Raw genomic sequence first — 24744 nt, forward strand, 5'->3', positions numbered from 1 at the left:
AATTCTACAATTTTAGGGTTCAAACGGCAATCAATCATTGTATTAGAGTTTTATATTTTTAAGGTTTGATTTAGTTCAGTATTTGCAGTCCTTATTTTTACGTTTTTATCATTTTTTTCTTCATTCGCATACATGGTTGTTATCGTTTCCATATTGATCACGTGACCAAACATACTTTCTATTGGCATAACAGAATACTGAATAGTTATTTTATATCAAAAAGGTAAAGCGATCTATTTGTGTAATTTTCTTTTAATTAATGTATAAATTTTGCTTTTAAAAGGAGGCAAATGAATGACAGTACTCAATTGTTGACCCCATGACATCTGCAATGTCTCGTACGTTTACAACTTGCACTGGTCAAATTACAGTACAATTCATGTATTGCCCTATTGGCTTATGCCACTTGCTGTTTTTTTTTCTCATTTAAATATTATTTCTACCATCTGGCAAATTCGGTAGTCCAGATAGATTGAAAACCCCATTAAGATCTTACTTAGTACTGAAATGTGTCATTCTTTCTCCATACAGAGATACCAATCAGATTCTAGTCTGCCACTTTGTGTTAGGAAACAGTTTCAGTTTGACTATTAATAATCTCTTCCACTGAAGAACAGATTATCAATAGTTCTATCGTTTTTTTTACAAAACCTTAATTGTAGATTTATTCTTGTACAATAAATCCTAATCCTTTACTATGCTTATAATGTTATGTGCCTGTTTGAAGTGTCCGCTGCAGGCGGATGTGCGTCAACCATATGTAGTATAACATTCTGTTATAGACGGTAGTATATTCATAGTACGTATCACTATGTTTACTTGGTTGGAAATATGGAAATTAATACTCAATGTGGCTCTGTGTGGATTGAGAATTAACTGTATATAAAGACCAGTGGACCCCTTCATGGTCGATCCATGCTTTTTTCTGAAGGGATCTGTTGGCCTTGTTTGACGTGGCACATTACAGAAGTTATTTAGTGTTGTTGTTGCATTTGGCCATACTGTTAATGATAACAACTACACACTTCCAAATGTATAAATGAACTCGAATGGAGAAAATTGGCGGAGGAAAGAGGAAAAACAACCTGCTGATTATAACCAAATACAATCAATTGTTGCTGATATCAGGCCCAATCAGTCAATTTTTTTATTATAATCAATCATTGGTACATCACTAGTTAACAGTATGTTTACCTTGTGTAGCCGTGTATTAAATATGTATATAAATTTTTTTATGTAATATGTATATAGCGGCACTTATGCTGTCTCCCTATAGAGCTAGCTTTTATAGCGATGCGGTACAGTGTCCGCTTGCAGAGCGAGGGGTCATGGGTTTGAACTCTGACAGGTGCACATAGCTATTTGTGCAGTCTGTTACATTTGGCTCCCAATGTTGGGCCCGTGTTGCACTAATTTATACAAATTTGTAATGCAATTTATGTACCTGGAAAGTCTCAGCATTCATATTTGAACACATGTTATAGTTTTTATAACTTCATTTCTAAAAGTCAATACCCTGACTTTTGGTTTTAATGTCAATGGAATATGATTTAAGTCTCCATTTTTTAAACACTTAAAATTACCAACCCTGAGATTTTGTAAACTTGTGGGTTTTTCTACTGCAAATATGCAAGTAGTGATGTATAATTATGCAAAACAATTTTCTTTAATTACACGCTCATAGTTGTGTTGTGCAGCTTTTAAAAAGGCTGTAACTTATAAGCAGCAGGAATTTCCAGGATAACATAATAATTCAACCAGGTACTGTAGATGTTGGTATTTTACAAATTAGTTCAGGTAAACATTCTACCTACCAAATCATAGAAGTTTAAAACAAGATCAATTGCATTTTACATTTTTATCAGGTATTTGTGGTTGATTTTGACTTTCATACCCAAATGTGATACAGTATTGCCGTTTTTGCTGGTTTGTGATGGAATTAAAATAAAATAAAAACAAAACCACACAAGCTTTAAATGTGGCCTAAACAGTGATACCAAGGTTTTAAACATTTGACTTCATCAACTTTTTGTTATTTACCCATTGTGACCGGCCCTGAGATGTAGATTAGATTACATAGAGACAGACATTAGTGTAAGTTTTGTTTACTTATGGAAGAAATTGAGGCTTTCATTTCACAACGTATGACCTTGTCAAGTTGTGACTTATTTTTGATCCATGATGGCCCACTTGTGATTCATTTTGAAGTCTTCTTCAATGCACATATTACAAAATCATAGGTGCTGAGCAACAGGCATAGTTTTGTGCACTGATTACTTGAATTCACATGTTTAATATGAATCTGGGTCATTTCAACCCAGTTACCATTTCCACCTGTTACCATTGGGCTCAGTGATGCCTACAATCATTAGTATTTTTATGCTCCCAGAAGGGAGGAGCATAAAAAAAAATTATAGTCTGCTTTGTCAGTCTTTCTGTCCGTCTGTCACACCCTTATCCGGAGAATATCATCAAAACTACTGATGGGATTGAAATAAAACTTGGTAACTAGATAGATACCAATGAGAGGAAGCACAGTGCGCAAAACCATAATTCTATCTGGCATATTTATTACCTGTAAGTGATCTCCCTATAACCATTTTTCATCATCAGTGCTTGTCTGGGCCATATCTTGAAAAGTACTAAAGGGTTTAAAATGAAACTTGAATTATTGATAGATGGCAATGAGAGGAAGTCAAGTGCAGTGCACAAGAACCCTGTCCAACATATTTCTTAAGTTTTCTCCCCTTAACCTGATATTTTTAGGGTCTTGTCTGGCATTTCTGTTTAGTTATCTCCCTTGAAACTTTCCTAAACCTGATAATATTCAAAATTGGGAGTTTGTCTGGGCCCTTGTAAAGTACTATAGGGATTGAAATGAAACTTGAAATACAGACAGATGGCAAGTATAGGAAGTGCAGTGCACAAGTACCATAACCCTGCAAATTTTTATAGTTATCTCCCCTTAAACTCCCCTTAACCTGATATTTTTTGAAAATGGTTTCTTGTCACGGCCATTTTTTTTGAAAGTCTTAAAGGGATTGAAATGAAACTTGGAATATAGATAGATGGCAAAGAGAGGCAGTGCAAGCCACAAGAACCATAATCATGCCCTGCATATTTTTTAAGTTACATGTATAGAGCTCCTATTAACCTATTCTTTTAATGGGTGCTTGTCTGAGTCATGTCTTGGAAAGTATTAAAGAAAATGAAATGAACTTTGAAATACATGTATAGATAGATGGCAAAAAGAGGAAGTGCAGTAGCCAATAATAATATATAGATAGATGGCAATGACATTTTAAAATGTGTGAAAATACATTTTCATGCTTACTTATGTATAATAATGCTACAGCTATTCACCTTCTATCAGCACATTGTATCACAATTTCTGCATTTTCATAGAAAATGGGTGTTTGCAGGGGTGTAGAAATTTAATTAAGTAGCAGGGCATATCCCTAAAGTAGGCGGGGGGTCTCTGTGAGTCCTCCCCCTCTTAGGGTCAAGGGGACAATGTGACTTGTGGGATGAAATAGAAGCCTTTTTCAATGCATGTTTTTATGTTTACTAGTTTTTTTAATTCAGAAACCCCCCAACATTAATCATGTATAAAATAATGATAAAGTTTGTGACAGTGAACCTTAACATAAATGTACTTACATATATATGATACTGCATCAGTGAGGGCTTACTTAAGAACCTAATCACTCAGCCACTGTCATATTCAGATTCAGTATTATATTATAATTTTCCAGACCACATGCCTTGTCATTTGCTAGCAATTCTTCCTGATATTATCTGTAATTTCTGCTCTACCAATGATACTTTCAGCAACTGAATCACTCTTTACCTCTGCCTCTGAAAAGATTTACGGTAACAACATTCTTTTGTTTCATTTTGTGAAACCCGGGTAATAGGCGTATACAAAAAAAGATAGGACTGTAGCGTAAATGGTAAAAGGACTAATAGATGGCCAGACACACCCATGCTGCATTCTTACTACTGTGACTGGAACAAAAACTACCAAGATGTTTCTGTTTCTTTTTTTTCACCCTCCATTGCTTCACAACTCATGAACTTCAAAACATCCCAACTTGGCCAAGAGGGGGATGTGACTAATGAGGTCAAGTATCAAGCTTATGTCACATTGTATTCGGAACCCTAAGAAATGAAACCTAGTACATGTACTTCAAAATGCGATTAATGACGTCACATATTAAGCTAATACTGTATTGTTTTCGAAATGCGGGGAAACTAAGATTAACATCACCAACAATTGGGCTATTATACAGATGTAAACATAAAAACATGACAAAAATACCAGATAATTTTGTTGATGCAGGGAAATTAGCTGTGTGAAGATGCTAAAGTTACCAGGTTATTTTTACCGGCTCCCAGCTCATTTCTACACCCCTGCGTTTGGGAAGTTGCAAACTTCCATCGCTTTCAGCAATAATCTTGTTGAGTAATATCCTTGTTTGAATGCATCTAGACAAGTGTTGACATCCTCCAACTTGCTCATCCTGTAGCTTAAAACTTGGTCAGAATCTATGTTAAGACTGGGTCTAGGGCCGTATTTAATAAGCAAATTAGATTGAACTTAAATTTAAGATTGGGAACCATGTGTTTTGATTGGACTGTATATTAAGCTGACCAATAGGCTGAATGGAATCACTGAGACATGTTTATGGTACTACATTGATATTGCTACAGCGAATGGTTATTTTTGAAGTGTTTTCTCGATTGAGGTCGGCCTATTATCTCGCTGTTGTTCATTGTGTTCTCCGGTTTAGTACCGACGAGGCACTTGGTAGTGTAACTAGATCTGATGTTTTCTACTCTTGAAAAGCAACAAAATAAGTATGTTTGTCATATTGTTATACATAAGATAAATGTTGTTCATAGTAATCTTGTCCAGTTACCTCTAATCCTTTAATATTGTTTTTGACAATGTAACAAACCAAAAAATGCTATCGAAACAAAAGTGAGATTTTTTGCCTGAGCTTCCAGCCTGATATACTCGATACCAGTACATTTCAAGATGATTGTACAATCCTAAACTGCTTTGTTTAAAGAACATCTGTGTTTTATGGTACCATCAATAGGCATGAGGCATGAGGTTATTCTTACATGCGGCCAAGATTTAAACGAAGGACAACAACAATACAAACAGTGATTAATACATAATGTGATGTCCAAATATGAAATTACTTTTCTTTTTCTCTAGTCAGCTACTGGTTTGCTAGTTAGTACATTGTTTACACTTGAACAGACTTATAACATTTGAAATTTGTATGTACTCTCTGAAACATCCACTTTGACATGAAAGTTGTCAACATTTTAATGTTGGTTGTTATTATTCTGGTTGAACTTCAGAACTTTAGAACAAAACTATCTTTTTTTGACAGTTTTGCTTAAATCATTACAACAGTTTTATATACTTTATGTCAGTTTTGGCTATGAGGTTATGTCAGTCTTGGCTTTAAGGTTATGTCAGTTTTGGCTATGAGGTCATGTCAGTTTTGGCTATGAGGTTATGTCAGTCTTGGCTTTGAGGTTATGTCAGTCTTGGCGATGAAGTTAATTCAGTTTTTGGCTATGAAGTTATGTCAGTTTTGGCTTTGAGGTCAGGTCAGTTTTGGCTGTGAGTTAATGTCAGTTTTGTCTATGAGGTTATGTCAGTTTTGGCTATGAGGTCAGGTCAATTTTGGCTATGCGTTTATGTCAGTTTTGTCTAAGAGGTTATGTCAGTTTGGGATATCAGGTTATGTCAGTTTTGGCTATGAGGTTATGTCAGTTTGGGATATGGTTATGTCAGTTTGGCATACTAGGTTATGTCAGTTTGGCCATGAGGTTATGTCAGTTTGGGATATGAGGTTATGTCAGTTTGGGCTATGAGGTCAGGTCAGTTTTGGCTATGAGTTTATGTCAGTTTTGTCTATGAGGTTATGTCAGTTTGGGATATGGTAATGTCAGTTTTGGCTATAAGGTCAGGTCAGGTTTGGCTATGAGTTTATGTCAGGTTTTGTCTATGACGTTTGTCAGTTTTGGATATGAGGTTATGTCAGTCTTGGCTATGAGGTTATGTCAGTTTTGTCTATGAGGTCAGGTCAGTTTTGGCTATGAGGTTATGTCAGTTTGAGATATGAGGTTATGTAGGGTAATGGGAAGCTTTCAAGAGGCCTAATTCAACCTGCTATTTATTTCTTATTTCATAAATATGGGGCTTTCAGGATTTGACACAAAACACAAGCATGCACATTTTCTCCTTAGTCATCTTTGAACATTATGATAAGAATTGTTTTCAGAATTGATGGAGATTCAAATTTTTAAGATAAGATAATTACAATGCTGGAAAAGAGTGCCTTCTTAAGAATCTGAATAAAAGGATGAATCCAGATCAATATTTTTATTTAAATAGCTAGCAGCAAGGGAGATTCAACATTGTAATTGCATGGGTGGTGGTCGCCAAATTAACACGGTAGCACCGGCTAGTGGTATTTCCCTTGGAGACAGAATATTGTATCACACAAACCTACACTCTGTAACAATTGCAAGTCTGTGAACGATATTGATTTATTGATACTTTCTCGGGTTATTTGAAGCAGCTCCTATTAAAACCAGTGATGTAGCAGTAGACTTTTCAAGATGCATTCAGAATGCTCCAAGACAGTCACACATGTTGAGATATTTCTTTTATCGAAGAAAGATGATCTTAGGTCATCTGCATGCCACTGCAGCTTGCAAGGAAATTATTAGAGAGTGAATCTGCAAGTCAAATTTACAGTCTTGATTAAAATTGATTTTCCTGATGATGGATATGTTGTTTTCTCGATGTGCTATCTTTGAAAGAGAGGAATGGCATCGGAGGAGATGCATCAGTTTCCCTTAATGTGCCATCAGAATATTGGAAAATATCATTTCTAGGGATCACAGTATGGACATTGTGACACAGTGAAGAGCTGACTGCGGTTTAGAACCATTAAATACTGTCAGTGCTATTGTATTGTTAAAATTATTTGCAGAGGGAATCTGAGATAACAGCAAAATATAATAGTTCATACAAATGTATAGTTGTTCTTAAAATTCATAAAAATTATTTTAAAAAGACATAATATTAGTTTTAGAATGTATCATGAACACACATTCAGTTTGTGAAATGATATGTTAAGACCAAAGGGATTTTGAGAAAGTTCGGAAATTAAATCAAATGGAACCACACAGACATAGAAAAGGTATGTAAAAATGTGTGTATATATTCTTGTAATGTCATTTGTTTTCAAGTCATTTTTAGCTCGACTATTCGAAGAATAGGTGGGCTATACTACTCGCCCCAGCGTCGGCGTCGGCGTCTGGTTAAAGTTTTAGGGCAAGTTGGGATTTTCACTTATAAGTTCAATACCCTACATTCAATTGACTTAATACTTCACGCAGTTGTTCAGGGCCATCACATGATGAGGTTAGATAACTCCTTATTATTCTTTACACAGATTATGGCCCCTGATTGACTATGGAACTTAGGTTAAAGTTTTAGGGCAGGTTGGGATATGTATTAGTAACTTCTATACTCTTTGTTCAATTGACTTAATACTTCACACAGTTGTGTAGGACCATCACACAATGAGGTTACATAACCCCATATTATCCTTAATACAAGTTATGGCCCCTGATTGACTTAGGTTAAAGTTTTAGGGCAGGTTAAAGTTTTAGGGCAGGTTGGGATTTTCACTTAAAACTCTAATACCATTCATTCAATTGACTTAATACTTCACACAGTTGTTCAGAGCCATCACATAATGAGGTTAGATAAATCCATATTATCTTTTATACAAATTGTGGCCCCTGATTGACTACGGAACTTAGGTTAAAGTTTTAGGGCAGGTTGGGATATTTATCAATTACTTCTATACCCTTCATTCAATTGACTTAATACTTCACACAATTGTTCAGGACCATTACCCAATGAGGTTACATAACTCCATATCTTTAATACAAGTTATGGCCCCTGACTGACTTAGGTTAAAGTTTTAGGCATGTAAAAGTTAAGGGCAAGTTGGGATTTTAATAAAAAAAAAATCTATACCGTTCATTCAGTGCACTTAATAAAATTCAAAATTATTTACGACCATCTTACAACAATAAAAACATAACTCCATTTTAACCCTAAATACAATTTATGGCCCTTGAATTTTTTTATTTATTTATTCATTTTTTTTATTTAATTTGAAAAGCATATTTGTACTTGCGTCATTGTTTGGGTGGGCTGGTGGGAGGGCAGCATCAAAGTCACCTTATGTATGGAATAATTTTAGTTAGGTTTGACATAAAGAGACCAAACTAATATTACATCGTTATTGTATTCACTTCTAAGTCAAAGCGGCGTAGTCGAGCGCGCTGTCTTACGACGGCTCTTGTTTGTTATGCTGAGCCTTTCGTACTCTTTGTAATGCAGGATTTGGATAGAAAACAAGAGAGCATTTGGTACTCAAGGGCGGAGGGGGTTACACCCTCCTAATATTGGTACTGAATTACGTGTTCTAACTGGATCAGGGTTTGTGCAAGCCATTCATCATAAACAATACTTGTCCCATTAGATTCTCTGTTATTCCGCAAGGTCATCTTTTAATCAGGAGCTTTTCCAGAAAAGTTGACGTGCACGAAGCTTAATGAGCTTCCAACACGTACAATTAAAATACATTAGGAATGTTTTTGTAAGGATTTATAAATGACAATTGACAAGAGGTTTTGTAAAAATGTGTAATTATCTTTTCTTGGGAAATATTTTTCTTCTTGTTATTGTAATGATACTTTACATTACAAAGACTCTTAGCTTAAGAAATCTTAAAAGTTCTGGAAAAACAATTTATTTTAATCAATTTTTCTGTAATTACGCTTGTGAAACACACTGTAACTGAAAACATTGACATGACAGCGTAGAACTTCTTCTGTAAGTATTTTTTTCCCAAGTACACTCAATATGGCTAAAATACTGAGATAATTTTATAACAAAATTTAACTGGTGGGAATATAAATTTACTCCGACTTCTGTAATTGGATAAAGTAAAAATGATTGGTGATCAAAAAATTTATGACAACGAAAGGATGCTGAGTGAAAAAACGGGATTCTCATGTTGGAATATGTTGATCATGAAATTTTCTTGAAAGTCGAAATTGAAATTAGGATTGATGGAATTTAAATTTCATTCCAGTTAAACTAGGAGGCTCCTTGGAGCTAAATGTGCAATAACTTGATATGAACATTTTGTTTTTTGTTGACATTGGTGTTTTCACTGACTGATATTCAACTTGACGCTTGATTGAAATGATGAAAAATTGGTGTGATGGTTTTTAGCTTTTAATAGCAAAAAAATGTATGTCATAGCCATGGTGTCATTGGCAGCTGTTTCATGCAAACATATTATGTTGAATTGAAACCATTGAGGACCTGATATGAACTGGTTTACAAAGACAATTACATGTAACAGGTTAAGTTATATATTTTATAATAGTGTTCATTTTTGTTCTTCTAAACCATTAAGTCTGCAGGCTAAGTGGTGAGTGTAAAATGCTTCTAGATTAGCCAGCCTGCATGCATGAGCTTCTAAATAACCCAATTAATGACTAAATGGACACTTAGCAGTTGTATTCATCAGAGGCTTTATAACTGACTGCCAGTGATCTCATTGGCGGAGGCATGAACATACTGGCAGTTAAGTGTACTGGTAGTTGAGCGTACCAGTAGTTGAGCGTACTGGTAGTTGAACATACTGGTAGTTGAGTGTACTGGTAGTTGAGCGTACTGGTAGTTGAGTTTACTGGTAGTTGAGCGTACTGGTAGTTGAGTGTACTGGTAGTTGAGCGTACTGGTAGTTGAGCGTACTGGTAGTTGAGCGTACTGGTAGTTGAGCGTACTGGTAGTTGAGTTTACTGGTAGTTGAGTTTACTGGTAGTTGAGTGTACTGGTGGTTGAGTGTACTGGTAGTTGAGTGTACTGGTAGTTGAGTGTACTGGTAGTTGAGTGTAGTGGTAGTTGAGTTTACTGGTAGTTGAGTGTACTGGTAGTTGAGTGTACTGGTAGTTGAGTGTACTGGTAGTTGAGTGTACTGCATACTGGTAGTTGAGTGTACTGGTAGTTGAGCATACCAGTAGTTGAGCGTACTGGTAGTTGAACATACTGGTAGTTGAGTGTACTGGTAGTTGAGCGTACTGGTAGTTGAGTGTACTGGTAGTTGAGTTTACTGGTAGTTGAGCGTACTGGTAGTTGAGTGTACTGGTAGTTGAGCGTACTGGTAGTTGAGCGTACTGGTAGTTGAGCGTACTGGTAGTTGAGCGTACTGGTAGTTGAGTTTACTGGTAGTTGAGTTTACTGGTAGTTGAGTGTACTGGTGGTTGAGTGTACTGGTAGTTGAGTGTACTGGTAGTTGAGTTTACTGGTAGTTGAGTGTACTGGTAGTTGAGTGTACTGGTAGTTGAGTGTACTGCATACTGGTAGTTGAGTGTACTGGTAGTTGAGTGTACTGGTAGTTGAGTGTACTGGTAGTTGAGTGTACTGGTAGTTGAGCGTACTGGTAGTTGAGCGTACTGGTAGTTGAGTGTACTGGTAGTTGAGCGTACTGGTAGTTGAGCGTACTGGTAGTTGAGCGTACTGGTAGTTGAGCGTACTGGTAGTTGAGCGTACCGGTAGTTGAGCGTAGTGGTAGTTGAGTGTAGTGGTAGTTGAGTGTAGTTGTAGTTTAGCGTACTGTAGTTGAGTGCACTGTAGTTGAGTGCACTGGTAAGTGAGCTTACTAATAGTTGAGTGCACTGGTAGTTGAGCTTACTAGTAGTTGAGTGTACCTGTAGTTGAGCGTACCGGTAGTTGAGCGTACCGGTAGTTGAGCGTACCTGTAGTTGAGCGTACTGGTAGTTGAGCGTACCGGTAGTTGAGCGTACCGGTAGTTGAGCGTACCGGTAGTTGAGTGTAGTGGTAGTTGAGTGTAGTGGTAGTTGAGTGTAGTTGTAGTTTAGCGTACTGTAGTTGAGTGCACTGTAGTTGAGTGCACTGGTAAGTGAGCTTACTAATAGTTGAGTGCACTGGTAGTTGAGCTTACTAGTAGTTGAGTGTACCTGCAGTTGAGGGTACCGGTAGTTGAGCATACCGGTAGTTAAGCGTACCGGTAGTTAAGCGTACTGGTAGTTGAGCGTACTGGTAGTTGAGCGTACTGGTAGTTGAGCATACTGGTAGTTGAGCGTACTGGTAGTTGAGTGCACTGGTAGTCAAGCGTACTGGTAGTCAAGTGTACTGGTAGTTGAGCGTACTGGTAGTCGAGTGTACTGGTAGTCGAGCGTACCGGCAGTCACTGAAGTACTTGTTGAGTTATTCCCCATGATTGACTGAAATGGCACCCACTTGTGATGCTCTTGTTTATATTTGTTTACAAGTCTTCTTCTAGTATTATTCTACCCTTGTATATTTGCAGAGCGCTGGCACTGCTTGAAGGGTCGGGCAGACGACGCTTGTGAGGAGTACAACTTTTATGGATCTATCCACCGTGCCCGCCGCAAGCATGGACTGAACTACAGGATAAACCCAGGTGACCTCATCTATGTGGTTTAAAACTTGTTAGGTCCAGAATTTCACTCTTAAGTAACAGCCGAAAGCCGAATATTTCTAGTATGAATCATGTGGTTATCGTTTTTGTCTTTTTGCCGTTTCGATTCAAAGATTTTGATTAATATTATATAATACCTAGCAAATGCTTAGATGATTTAAATTAGCAGGCACTTGATTTTGTTTTTAATTCATACTGCACTCTTTCTTTCAAAGGGCCTTATTGACTGGTGACAAAATTATTAAAAAAGTCATAAATACATAGTTACAAGTTACCCTATCATCAATTGCGTGAATTATTGTTTTGTATGTGTTTTTATACACATAATGTTACCCTTATTGCGGTTTCTTTGATTTGTATTGTGTAATTACACAAAATATGCTGCGTTACAGAAACATAGTTTACTGAAACAATATTTACAGTTTTTTAGCTCCTTTTCATTAGCAGATGTGAGTAAATCGAGGGCTCAACGCAACACTATTGTAACTCAGTTTTTTAAAATTTTACAGGAGGTTGAAAAAACTTCACATTTTTTTGTGTCATACATATTTTATAGGAGTCTTAGTATATTTATCTTTGAAAGTAGAATCAATTTATTATTCCAAATAGAAATTTGAAATATAATGTTGTGTTTTTATTATATTTGAATAAATATTAGTTACAATAGTGTTGCTTCTGAAAATGAGAAAATAACGTTTCATTTTTCAACGCAACACAATTGTAACTGAACTTGCAATAGTGTTGCAGTGCATTTTTTTCTCTGATTGAATTTTTAATACTGCAACACTATTGTAACTGAAGTTGCAATAGTGTTGCAGTATCTTTTTTACCAGTAATTTACATAGTGCAGAGCAACACATTGACATTGTTGTTTTGTTTTCAAGTTGTGCCTACATAATAATTAAAAACGTAGCTTAGAACACATTTAATTCCTCATAGTTCTTTGTAAATTTTATTATAAGTCAAAATTGCCGTTTTTATTCAATTAAAAACGTACCTTAGAACACATTTAATTCCTCATAGTTCTTTGTAAATTTTATTATAAGTCAAAATTGCCGTTTTTATTCAATTAAAAAAAGGCACAAATTGTTAATTTGAATCTTAGTGTGCTGTGTACTGCACTGTGGATTTATTCAATTACCCAGTGATATATCATTAATTGACTCGTAATAATACAGGGCTTTTTCTATAGTACCCACGGGTCCGACTATCGGACCCATTCCCAAAGCAAAATATAAGATATTTTTCCCAATCTTCAGAAAAAAATCCCAATCCAAAAAAAAAAAAAAAAAAAAAAAATTTTTTTTTTTGGAAATTCTTTTTACCTGTACTGGTTCATTTTCAACATCCTAATAAATTATGTGATTGTAAGTTTTTTTGGTAATTGAACTCAGAAATCATTGATTTTCATTACATTCAGACATATGAACTATTATATGTCATGATTTATTGCAATAGATATTTACACCCCAAGGATTGATATTTCAGCCATTGTGGGTCTTTTAAAGGGAAAATAAACTAATATTAAATCATTTCCTTATTCACAGGAGACTAGACAGCTTTTTCTTTTCACTGTAAAATTTCCCAATTTCCGCATTTTCACGACGCAAAATTTCCCAAAATGTCTAGGGTCTTTTTCCCAAAATGGGCAGAAAAAGCCCTGTAATAAAAAAAGGTTGCATTTATCTGTTTATTATAATCATAAAACATAACTTTCAGTAAAGGAACTTTAAGTACATATTTAAAAGTAATTATGTATATATTTTTATGTAAATTATTTTATATAGCAGCAATTTCATCAATTCATTTGTGAAGTCAGATTCTCTTTACAATTCATTTAGTTTATGATTTAATACTCTACTGTTCCTTGAAAATTTGAAATACAACAGACACTAATTGTTAACAATAACTTGCAAAATATGAATTCTGTCCAATGGTTTAAGTGTTCCTACATTTGATTAATAATAACAAATTTTAGAAACTTCATAACATTATTGTATATCAATAGTGCAAGCAGTACATCTCAACAATCTGACTTTTTAAAAATCTTTTATAACATAAATGATGTTACCATCATACAACAGTTCCTCTTAACTAGTGTAATAACGATGCAAAATAGCTATATACATAACAGTGTTGACATTAAAGCAGCAGTTTATGTATTTTGCCCTGTAAATCATTGAAATAGAATTTATTATTTAAATAGCATCTCACATTCGTGGTCATTTAAACAAAATTTATTTAGTTACATTTACAAAATTGTCTAAAATTGATAAAAAGTTTCCACAGCTCATTTTAATCAATTTTAGAAAATTGAATAAATTAAAAAATCCCTTATTGAATGAACACTCATGTTATCCCCTATGTTTGGCAAATGGGGAATACACTGCAATAACAATAAGCATTCAAATTAATAATCTGGCATTAAATTAGTACATCATAATAAGCATCATTTGCAACTATAGCACAGGTACTTCATTTTCACTAAATACAAAATGAAACATAGCAATGTTGGTTCTATGATGAATAATTAGATATCAATAAATTCATTTATAGATATCTATACTTCTATTGATCTCATAATTTTTTATGTTCTAATTTTTGAAGAACACTGTATTAGTGGCATATAAAAGTGTTTTTGTTTAATAGTTAAGCATGATTTTAAATCCCTTAGCCTATCAGCCTCACTTAAAAAAAACATTATTGACAAGACGTTTTGAAGATGCACTCTTACTCCCAGATAAGATTTACCACAATTAATAATAATTTTTAATATTCCAAAAAGGATGAATAAATGTCGAAAACAATGGTTCTTATGAAGGATACCAAGTTTAATTTGAAAGAAATGAGCATTAAACACGGTATTACTAGCTTAAGAGACTATAGTAAATCTTTTAGCATTCACCAATCATTTAATATTTTGGGCTTTCTGCTATTAAATACACGGTTGCAATCTCGTTATCAGTAATTAATATTTTCCATGAATGCATTATTTAGTAAGTTTTTTAAGGTATATCAGTCAAAAAAGTTTGTAATACATGTGTAAACTATGTATTGATTTTAAATAAGAGTGTCACTTCAAGATACCATCATACAAAAAAAATGAGTTTTAGCTCTCATAGTATGAAAAGATTCCAAAATGACTTGCAGACTTACTGAGAATCATAGGGGAGCAAAACATAGAATGGGTGATGCACCCTAGGGATAGTTCCCTTCTTACACAAATTTATCAAGTCCAAGTATTTTGCCTTTGAAATTGGAATGCCATCTTGGTGTAGCTGTTTCAAAATTATTGACTGGACTGGAACTCTGTGTCTCTGTCTTTTGAACAAGTTCACTTCCTTCTGAGGGCCATGATAGCTTGTTTGATAAGAGAAGCTATTTGGCCTCTCTGAGGTATATGATACAGTCTTAATTTCATTGTATCTGACTTTTTCATTATCTTCATTTATTGAAAAGTTTTTTATACTGCTTGCCACTTGTTTTACGTTAAAAAAGTCGGTCACGCTCATTTCTTTCACAATGTAAGGCTTTTTATGTGAAGCAGTTCGGACAATTGCTGCCCACTGCCCACTTGTATAAACACTAGCATGTTTTGAAGCCCTCTCAACTGCAGCATGTATTGAATCTCCTTCATTTTGTGTATGACCTTTTTGCAAATAATTGTGTGTTATAGACTTTAGCCCAAATTTGTTTAAACAGTACCATAGCATACTAAAGTAAAACTTGTTCTTGTTTTGTGCACTACAGTTATCAGAGAAAAAAACGAATTTCTTTTTCCCTTCACCTGCCTTTTTTTGTATAAAGTTATACAGGCAAGATGCTACTTCATTGGCTCCACGCCCAGATACGGTTTCGTTCCAGAGGTAACAATAACCTTGTCGGTTTCCATACTGATATATTGTGAAATTGTATGTACCAAGTCTGCGCTTATAAAACAGTTCAGACTCAAAGCCTTTTGGTGTTATCAATACTTGTTCAAGATCAAAACATGCTCCTACTAAGTCATCTTCATTGCCATCTTCTACCCTTTTCTTTGTTGATTCTTTTTGACAACGAGCATGTTCTTTATTTGCAATATGTAGCCTATAAGTTTCATGATTGTTTTCTTTTTCGTCATCGTTCATGTCATTAAATGCAGAACAAAGGTCACATCTATCTTTGGATGGAACATGAAATGACAAGTTGAATTCAGAATTGAAAATTTTGGAGTACATACAATGTTTAACTGGGTGTTCATTGTAAGTTGCATCCTTTGAGCAATCTTCACAGTATAATCTATACATTTTGGAAATATTCAAATCAGATGCAAGGTACCTTTTGCTGCTATCCTTTCTACAATAATGGCTATCCATGTTTTGCATACACGCTCTACTCCACCAGACATTGTAGGTAGTTGCCACAGTATGGAAAATTTTCTTCTTTCATATCCAAAGTCATTGTTGCTTGTTTTTGTACTTCTTTTTTTCACCTGAATAACATGCTTTTCAATGAACTGGCGTTGTTTGTTAATATTTCCAAGTTGCCAAAAGCTATGAAATGCTTGTTCTCTGTCTTGTTCTGTAAATTTGGAGTGACACTTAAATTTGCAATTCATTCCACATCCACTTTTCATGGTTCTTCGTTGGTACTGTTTTCCATTTTTGTTTGAAACATATTCCTGTCCAGAATTTTTCTTTCTCTTCGCTATATTTCTTTTCCAAGTGCTAGGATCATACTTTCTCTTTCTACTCGCTCGCTTTGCTACTGTTTCCTGTACATTTTCTGCTGTACTGTTCCTATCCAATCCCAGTCCTCCCAATCCTGATCTATCCTGTGCTGATTCATTCAATCCTGGTACTACCAATCCTGATCCATCTGGTCCTGACATATCCAATCCTGATTCATCCAATCCATCCAATCCTGGTATTACCAATCCTGATCCATCTGGTCCTGACATATCCAATCCTGATTCATCCAATCCATCCAATCCTGATTCATCCAATCCATCCAATCCTGATTCATCCAATCCATCCAATCCTGATCTCTTCAAACCTGATCCATCCAATCCTGATTTATCAAATCCATCCAATCCTAATTCATCCAATCCTGATTCATCCAATCCATCCAATCCTGATCTCTTCAAACCTGATTCATCCAATCCTGATTCATCCAATCCATCCAATCCTGTTTCACTCACTCCTGATCCATATAATTGGGGTCTGTCTAGCCACTCTCCATTCAATCCCAACCTGTCCAGTCCTGATCTATTGAATCTAAATCCATCATCTGCTCCTGGTCCATCTAGTACTTGCCTGTCTAGTCCAAGTCCTGGTCTACCCTGATTGTTATTTTTGTTCCATTGCATTCCTTTCTTATTCCCTACCATTCTATCTATGCTACCTGAATTCTTACCATTTTGTTTGAGCTTTTCAGCAAAAAATGACAAGGGTAAATTATCATCATCATCATCATCATCATCATCATCATCATCATCATCACTCTCATCATCATACTTATCAAATGTGTTTACGTCTATCGCCTTTATCAGACTGGATGATTCATTTAATTGGTCTAATGTATTTTCTATAAGTGAGCTACATGACGCAATAGATATGCCACTAATATCAGTATCTGAAAGGGACACCTCAGAATCATTATCGGAGAGATTTTCCCAATGTTGTTTTGCAAGGTATAACTTACAGGTGACTTCACCTTCACTGATTGAAGAAAACCCTGAAAAAGAATCATCATCACTGTCATCGTATATGCTTTTTGACATGGAAATTGAAGCAACTTCGAATTTGAGATCAGCATTAAAATCTGACACTACACTTGAGGACAGATGTTTGATAAACAAACAAAGATTGTCAATGGACAAATGTTTGGTCAAAGTAGCATGACCATCAGCCACACTCATCCCAGCTGCAGAACGTGAATGAGGGTCAAAGAAGAAGAAATCACTGTCTTTCTTTAATATAGCACTGGTGTATGCTGGCTCGCTGTTTCCCATTGTAAAAAGACATTCGTGACTGGCAGATGACCCGAAAATGTTCTGCAGAGCATCTCTTATTGAAAAGAATGGCTCTTCAGACACAGTCCTTAGCACTGTTCCAAACAGAGGAACACCTTTAGTAATTTCCAGGGAGCAAAATCGGTCTGGTATATCCTCAAGTGATATGTACTGATAGCCACTTTTAGAGGTTATGTCAACATAAAGCTGGTCTCCAATACTGAGGACATTGTCCATTGTTTGCTGCTCCCACTTTGCAGGAGGCTGCTGGTAGCCTTGCCATATGGCAGCTACTGAATTAGCAACACACTGCCGGCCACATCCATTATAGGAAGCGTGTCCCTGGTGCTTAGAAGCTTGCAGCATATTAACTGTTTCCTCTACAAAAAAATGTATTATTTTTTAAAGGATGTTTTTATTATGGATAAAACACTTTTTTCAGAAAAAGTTGCATTTTTTTCAGCAAATACGGATATTATCCCACAAAACCGAACAAAATCAGATGGATTGCAAAAATGGCATTTTTCTAAGAACTTTTAATTATGAAAAAAAAAATTATTGACCGAGCTGAATGACTTGTTTCTCGGGTATTACAACAGATTTGTTAACATTGCTTTAGGACACTACTAAATGATATTTTTGTATAACATTATTTGGACTAGTAGTATTAAAAAAGTATATGTTTATTTTTTATTTTTTACTGTACTAGTATTGCAATGGGATGTTATTATTACCTGAACTACATGTCCAAGAGTGCCATGGTATTCACTTGGATATATTATGGCTCTATGGTGTCAGGGCCACATAATTAAAGTTATATCTGGAATAAATTGAACTTTTATATAACATAAAAAAATATAATAATTAAAGAAAATGTTTAGAATGGTAGCCATATTAATCTTCATAATACATCCAACTATTAAAAAATAAAATAATCAGTTTATTTTTACCTTGAAATGAACATATTAACATAAAATTCTTCTTGTTTATATTTAATTTATAATTTCATAAGATATTACATTAAAATGACATCTGAACAATAAGAATTTGTTTATATTTGTTTATATGAAAGTAAAATTTTCAACTACTCAACTGTATAAAAGGTAAGCTTCTCAAACATTTCTATGCAATATTGACACAAACTTTAGAAAAAAAATAATAATGTTATATGATTCTTACCATTTCACCTTGGTTAAACTTCATACTGTTATTGTTTTCTTCCATACATGTGAAGTTGTAAAGTTGTAACCTACTTACTATATTTAGCTACTTTTCCAAGGAAACTGATGATGTAATCAAATATTATGACATCATACTGGTATAGTAATGACATCATACTGTATAGTAAAACAGTTACAATAGTGTTGCACTGTGACATTTTTCCAAAGTGTTAAATGCAACACTATTGTAACTAGAGTTACAATAGTGTTGCAATTTGGAATTTAACACATCAGAGATACAATAAGGTAGCAAATATTTTTAAATGTACACTTATTTTAGGAATACATCAAAAATATTTTATGAGTTAATGCATCTTAACAAAATACACTCAAAAATGCCAAAAAGCTAAATTCTGTAAAAATTGCTGTTACAATAGTGTTGCGTTGAGCCCTCGAAATGTCTTGTGCAAAGAGATGAAGTTGTTTATACAATATGCAAAAAAACTATTACTATTATCTTGTCTGGTTTTTGAAGACGTAAGTCGTGGTATTGTGATGGCCTTCGTGTCATTGGCGGCAGCTTGCTAGAACTTTAACCATGGCCATTTTTGGAAAAAGGGTTTAAGATATTCAAATGAAACTTGGTACACATGTATCCAGAGACAATATGTGGATTAGGGCTCGTTCTCTAAACTCTGACTGTAATAAATGTTGAGTTGTAACCCACTAAAATCACACCATACAAGTGTTTTCATCCTTTTTTTTCTTCCATAAAAAATAATTACCTTCAAACTACAGAGCCTGTGATTTTATTTATTTTTTATGTGAATAATAACAATTATTTCAGCTAATTCATGTTGATTGTAGTTGTTTATTTATAACGAGAATTATTTTCACTTACTCACTGAGAAATGTAATCACAATGCGCTGCTAAAATGACAAAAACTGCTTCCCATTATCTTGTTTAAGATCTTCCAATAAAAAGTTGGTGACTGAATTGTTACCATAGAAACATGTGTTTAGAAGACAGACCACAAGGGGATGTTGTTGTTTTTTTCTACTTTGTCATTTAACTGCTGTCTTCCCATGTCATTTAACTGCTGTCTTCCCATTTTTGACAAGAAAGGACAGTAAGGTCATCTTATTTATCGATCATACATTTAAATTTCCATGTAGATAGGATAAAAAGCGTGTTTTTCTGTCTACATTTCCATGCTGAATATAGAATGCTTTTTAATGAGTACTGGAAATAGAGAAAAAGTTCAAACACATGTTCTGGCAATTAAAGTCTAAGACAGCATCTAAACATTGCAAATATTTTCCAAACCAACATTCCCATGAGTTCGAAAAAATCTTTGAACTAATCTTTTATGAATTGAAATTGATCTGGGGTTTTTACAAGGTCAGTTATTGTATGGGTATCACAGAACAATTGACAGCAAAATCTACTTGTATTTGATCAAGGTTAATGGTGTTTTGTATATCAGACGGATATTCTGATGTATGTGTATGTAATCTGTCGTGGTTGTTTAGTGACATTGTGTCTTTTGATAGTGTCAGTTAATATGGTGCTGTTTGACAGGATTATCATTGATATTTTGGCTGCTGGGTTTGTCCTTGTAGCTTCCATGTGTGTTATTTTGTATCTTATACAGGAAACATCAAAATTATACCAGCATGTATAATGCCTTGTATGTTCTATGTACAATTTTAGGACACAAGCAGTGGATTACATACATCATGGGTACAGGCGTGCCTCTGTTGAATGAGTACAAGCTAGAGTTCTTCTGGAAGCGTTTTCCACAGACGGTTCTTGGCGGACTGAAACTCCGGCTTGGGTATGAGGCCCCAGCGTATGTGTACCTGGCCCAGCTTGTGCTGTTCTTCCTGCCGTTCATGCTCGGGGGTGGATTCACTTTGCTGGTGGAGCTCGAGGTGATACAGGACTACATTGCTGTATACACCTACGGGGCCCTCATCACCGCATACATTCTCCTGGTCCAGCTGATCTCACATATTATACAGGTATGTTTGCTTAATTCATTTGGTTCTTGAGTTGAATGCAACACTGGTCTCAGGTCAGATTTAGCTTTTCTGTTTGTCAAAAAAGTCAAAATATTCTCATAAACAGTTTCGTTATTGTTGCTTGACTTGTTAGGGGTTGTTGGTTTGGCAATTTAAGCAACTTTAAAGTTGGAGTAATGTTGTCAGTAATGTAAAACCATTCATGATTAAACATTCTTCTCAAAATTTATGTTTAATATGGATACATTAGTAGTGCTAAGACAGAAAAGTACTTTGTTATAAAACCATTGATGTAGGTACTCTGCTTTAAAGATTCGTGAAAACTATATGAATCATGTGCTTACGTGCCATTTTCCCTGGCAGGCGGAAAATTCCTCAGAAATTTAAATCCATACCCTGGTGTTTTAAAAGTATGCCCACATCGGAGCAATTAGTGACAAGTAATATAGAGAGAGGAAAATTGTTTGTTTCATTTTCAGTATATTTCACAGAGTGAGCACTAAAAGCTATATTTCACAAGTGGCGTCGCTTTGAATGAAATATTTCTTTAAGGTTTTCACAAGCTGGAATATGTTGTAATCTTACACTGAAACAAACAATTTTTCTTTTTATTGTATGCCTGAAAAGGATATAAACTGACATTCAGTGTTATGTTTTAGCTCTAATGGCCAAAGCCAAGATGAACTTATGCCATGGTGCATTGTCCTTCGTCCTTGCGTTCAAGTTTCTGTGCGTCAGTAACCAATTGCATGGAACATGATACAGTCCTCCTTTTTTATTGTATCTCAATCAAACTAATACAGTAGTTAGTTATCCGTGAGAGCTTGATTCCAGCAAGGTCAGCCCATGCATGACTGGATTATGGCCCTTGAAATGCTGCAGTATATTTTAAGGGAGACAACTTTGTACGGAGAGTTGTGTATCATTGTAGTATTAGCCCTTTGTGAAATAAAAGGTTTCACTGATTGCTCAACTTGAAAGTGAGTTCAGTATATAACCAAAAAAATACACGCCAATAGAGCATATGCCCTCGAAGGCCTCTTGTTATGGCTCTTGTTGAAAAAGAAGCAACAAATTGTATGCAAACAGAACATCATTTCAGGAACAATGTTACGTTCAAATTGTGTCCCAAACCTGTGTGCCCTCATGTTTGAATAAGATTTAAAAGCAGGCTTAAATTTCCAAACAGAGAAAAATATTATGATGTTATTTCACTTTAAAACAGTGAAATATGTTTATAATTTCACTTATAAATCTATAAATCACCAGAGAGCATATGATAAATTTATATATATGTAATCCAAAATGGTGTGGGGGCAACATGCATTGGGGTTTTTAACCAAAAGTTTTTTCAGAAATATGGCATGTATGAGATACCATAAATGTCCTAATAAATCACCGGCTTTGTGTCTTTTTTAGATCTCTGTGTGCTTAATAAGAACCATTTTTCACATTCTTTTTTAAAAACTGCTATATTTAATGATCAGTCATGTATAGAGTCAAAAAATGAAAAAACCGACTAGGCTTGTCACAATTTCAGATGAAAGTTTGTGTTTGACCAATCAGAGATCAGTATCAGCTGCTTTGAAGCTGTATACACACACAATGGAGTGTAAAACAATTAAATGGTCCACTAAATATGTGGCTTAAATATATAAATACTCAATTTTTGCAAGAATTAAGAAACATTTGTTTCATGTTATGGGTAGAAAATTGGTTAAGTTCAAGACAAAAAGCATGAATTTAATATAATAATCCTGGAGACGATTCTTCAGAGCATTTGAGTGTGAACTTGTAATTATATCAAAGCGCGAAGCGCTGAAAGACTATCTGCGGGCAAATATGTGAGAGTTGCAAATTTTATTTGAACTTTGGGAATGGGTGAAGGGCACGGCACATAGATAAAAGTGAAATGTGCCGAGGGCCAAGAGCGCTTGTGCCCACACTGGGCGAGGAAACAAACATATCTATATCTATTTTATGGCGTCTTGTGTCATTTTGTTTATGTAAATGTCACTTCAATCGTCGTAATACCCCTTCCGCATGTATTTAATGTTACAATGCACCCCCTTTCTAAAGGTTTTTCGTTGCTTTGATTAGATATCATACGATAGGAAAATACAATACATCATATATATCATTTCCTTTTATGAACATACACGTTTTGTTTAAGGAAAATCATTTTTTTTTAACAAACAACTTCAACAATAATTCCATTCACAATGCACAGCGTATCACTTCAGTCGACCTATCCCCATGTATTTAAAGTTACAATGCATGCCCCTTTCAATCGCTTCTAAAGGTTTTTCGGTGCTTTGATTAGATATCATACGTAAGGCAAGTTTTGTGAACATACACATTTTAAATGTTAAAGGAAAATGATTTTATTTTTATGAGCAACTTAAGAAATAATTCCTTTCAAAATGCAGAGCTTATTAGATGGGTCGTTTTCCCGCGGTGAGGACAAACATGTGGTCAGTTAATGTATGTAGAAACTATTTTTAGAAAATCTGTCAGTTTATGTAGTTGAAACTATTTTTAGATTATCAGAAATTGTCTGTTCTAAGAATGGGAATATGATTGTGCTTTTTCAAGTTTTATTGATAAAAAAATGTTATTTATGTGTTACGTAAATATCTGTGTAGAAATAATACTAGTGATGTTATGAAGGCTTCGCGCACTTTAGATGTTTTACAGGTTAAATCCGAACTACTTTGCTTCATCAAACGTATGCATAACTCACAGTCGTATCAGGGCATGTGTATTAGAATAAATTGAAAGCCTTATGTCCAAAACAATGGCAAGAATACACCGGAACGAAGCTATTACGCAAAAAAATGAAAACATCTTACTAGTATTAGAAAAGTATACACCTAAAATCATAGAATGAATAGAATTTTGTAATTGTATTGCAGGCATATCATAGTATTTGGAGCATTAGCAACGCGAAACCTGAGATACAACTATTTTGACTTTCAGACAATCATTTTTGTTTCTTATCTCAGAAGTAATATCAAAAATACACCATTACAAATAAGCGTGCTTCAGGGTCACACCAGGTTATAATAACAAACCCTGCAGGTGATGGGACACTTGCGGTCGGTAATAATTTCTATTACATCTTGGGCTAAACTCAGAGTGAATATCAGTATGTTACCTTCCTACCAGAGCCTCCATTATTTGACCCATTAATATGATAAATATAACGATCTAAAAATAGTTATATCCTGCTAAAAATAAAACGCCGGGATACAGAAAAATAGCGCGGAAATAGCCGAACAAGCAAGAACTCATACTCGGACCGCAATACAACTAATCTATTTTTATGTCATCGTCGTCATTCTGCTAAACATAGAGCGCATTGAGACAAAAAAATGAGTTAAAACGACATTAATAGAAGTAGTTCTTTGGAGTTTGGGGTCTTAAACTCCCTGCGCGCATGCGCAGATAGTCTAAAAACTGACTGAAATGTATTCCTTATCTTCATTGGTTAGTGGCACATAAAACCAATAGAAGTTTTAATAGTGACATGGCCTATTCATTATCATGTGACTTTAATCTGGTGCACTAGCCATTGTATACTATAGTTTATGTATAACCTTATATGCATGATGAAAATAATGTTGCCGATGGAATGCATCACTTGACCTATTGTTGCCAGTTACTTTATTGACCTATCTACGTATAAAATCAGGTATGGGCTTCACTGTATATGCAAAACTTTAGCTGCATGAGCATATTTTCTATAATGGCGCCAATAGGATGCTTTTCATCGGAACAAATTGTATTTTTTAGGAGTTTAATTAAAGGTTAGCCTTGTTCATGTGGCAGAAACAAAAAAATAGGTAGACCTTCGAAAGGACGCCAGTGGGTCTATTAGGACATGGGCACATTTAATAGGACATTTACCGTATTGAGGCATTCTTGAGATAAAAATCCCTTTGTTTTAACAAAATCCCTTATGGAGGTTTTCCAA

General features: G+C 34.9%; 1 protein-coding gene across 1 annotated transcript in view; it reads left to right on the plus strand.

Moving 5' to 3' along the window:
• The first annotated feature begins 154 nt into the window (after positions 1-154).
• LOC128209161 (pecanex-like protein 4) overlaps positions 155-24744 on the plus strand; it is a 35627-nt gene continuing 11037 nt past the window's right edge. The window contains exons 1-3 of the mRNA XM_052913063.1: positions 155-223; positions 11460-11573; positions 20458-20768. Coding sequence (XP_052769023.1) covers positions 20484-20768 — 285 coding nt within the window. The 5' untranslated portion in view covers positions 155-223; positions 11460-11573; positions 20458-20483. The remainder of the gene's footprint in view (positions 224-11459; positions 11574-20457; positions 20769-24744) is intronic.

This window comes from Mya arenaria, chromosome 11 (assembly GCF_026914265.1).
Source record: "Mya arenaria isolate MELC-2E11 chromosome 11, ASM2691426v1".
NCBI classification, from domain to species: Eukaryota; Metazoa; Mollusca; class Bivalvia; order Myida; family Myidae; genus Mya; species Mya arenaria.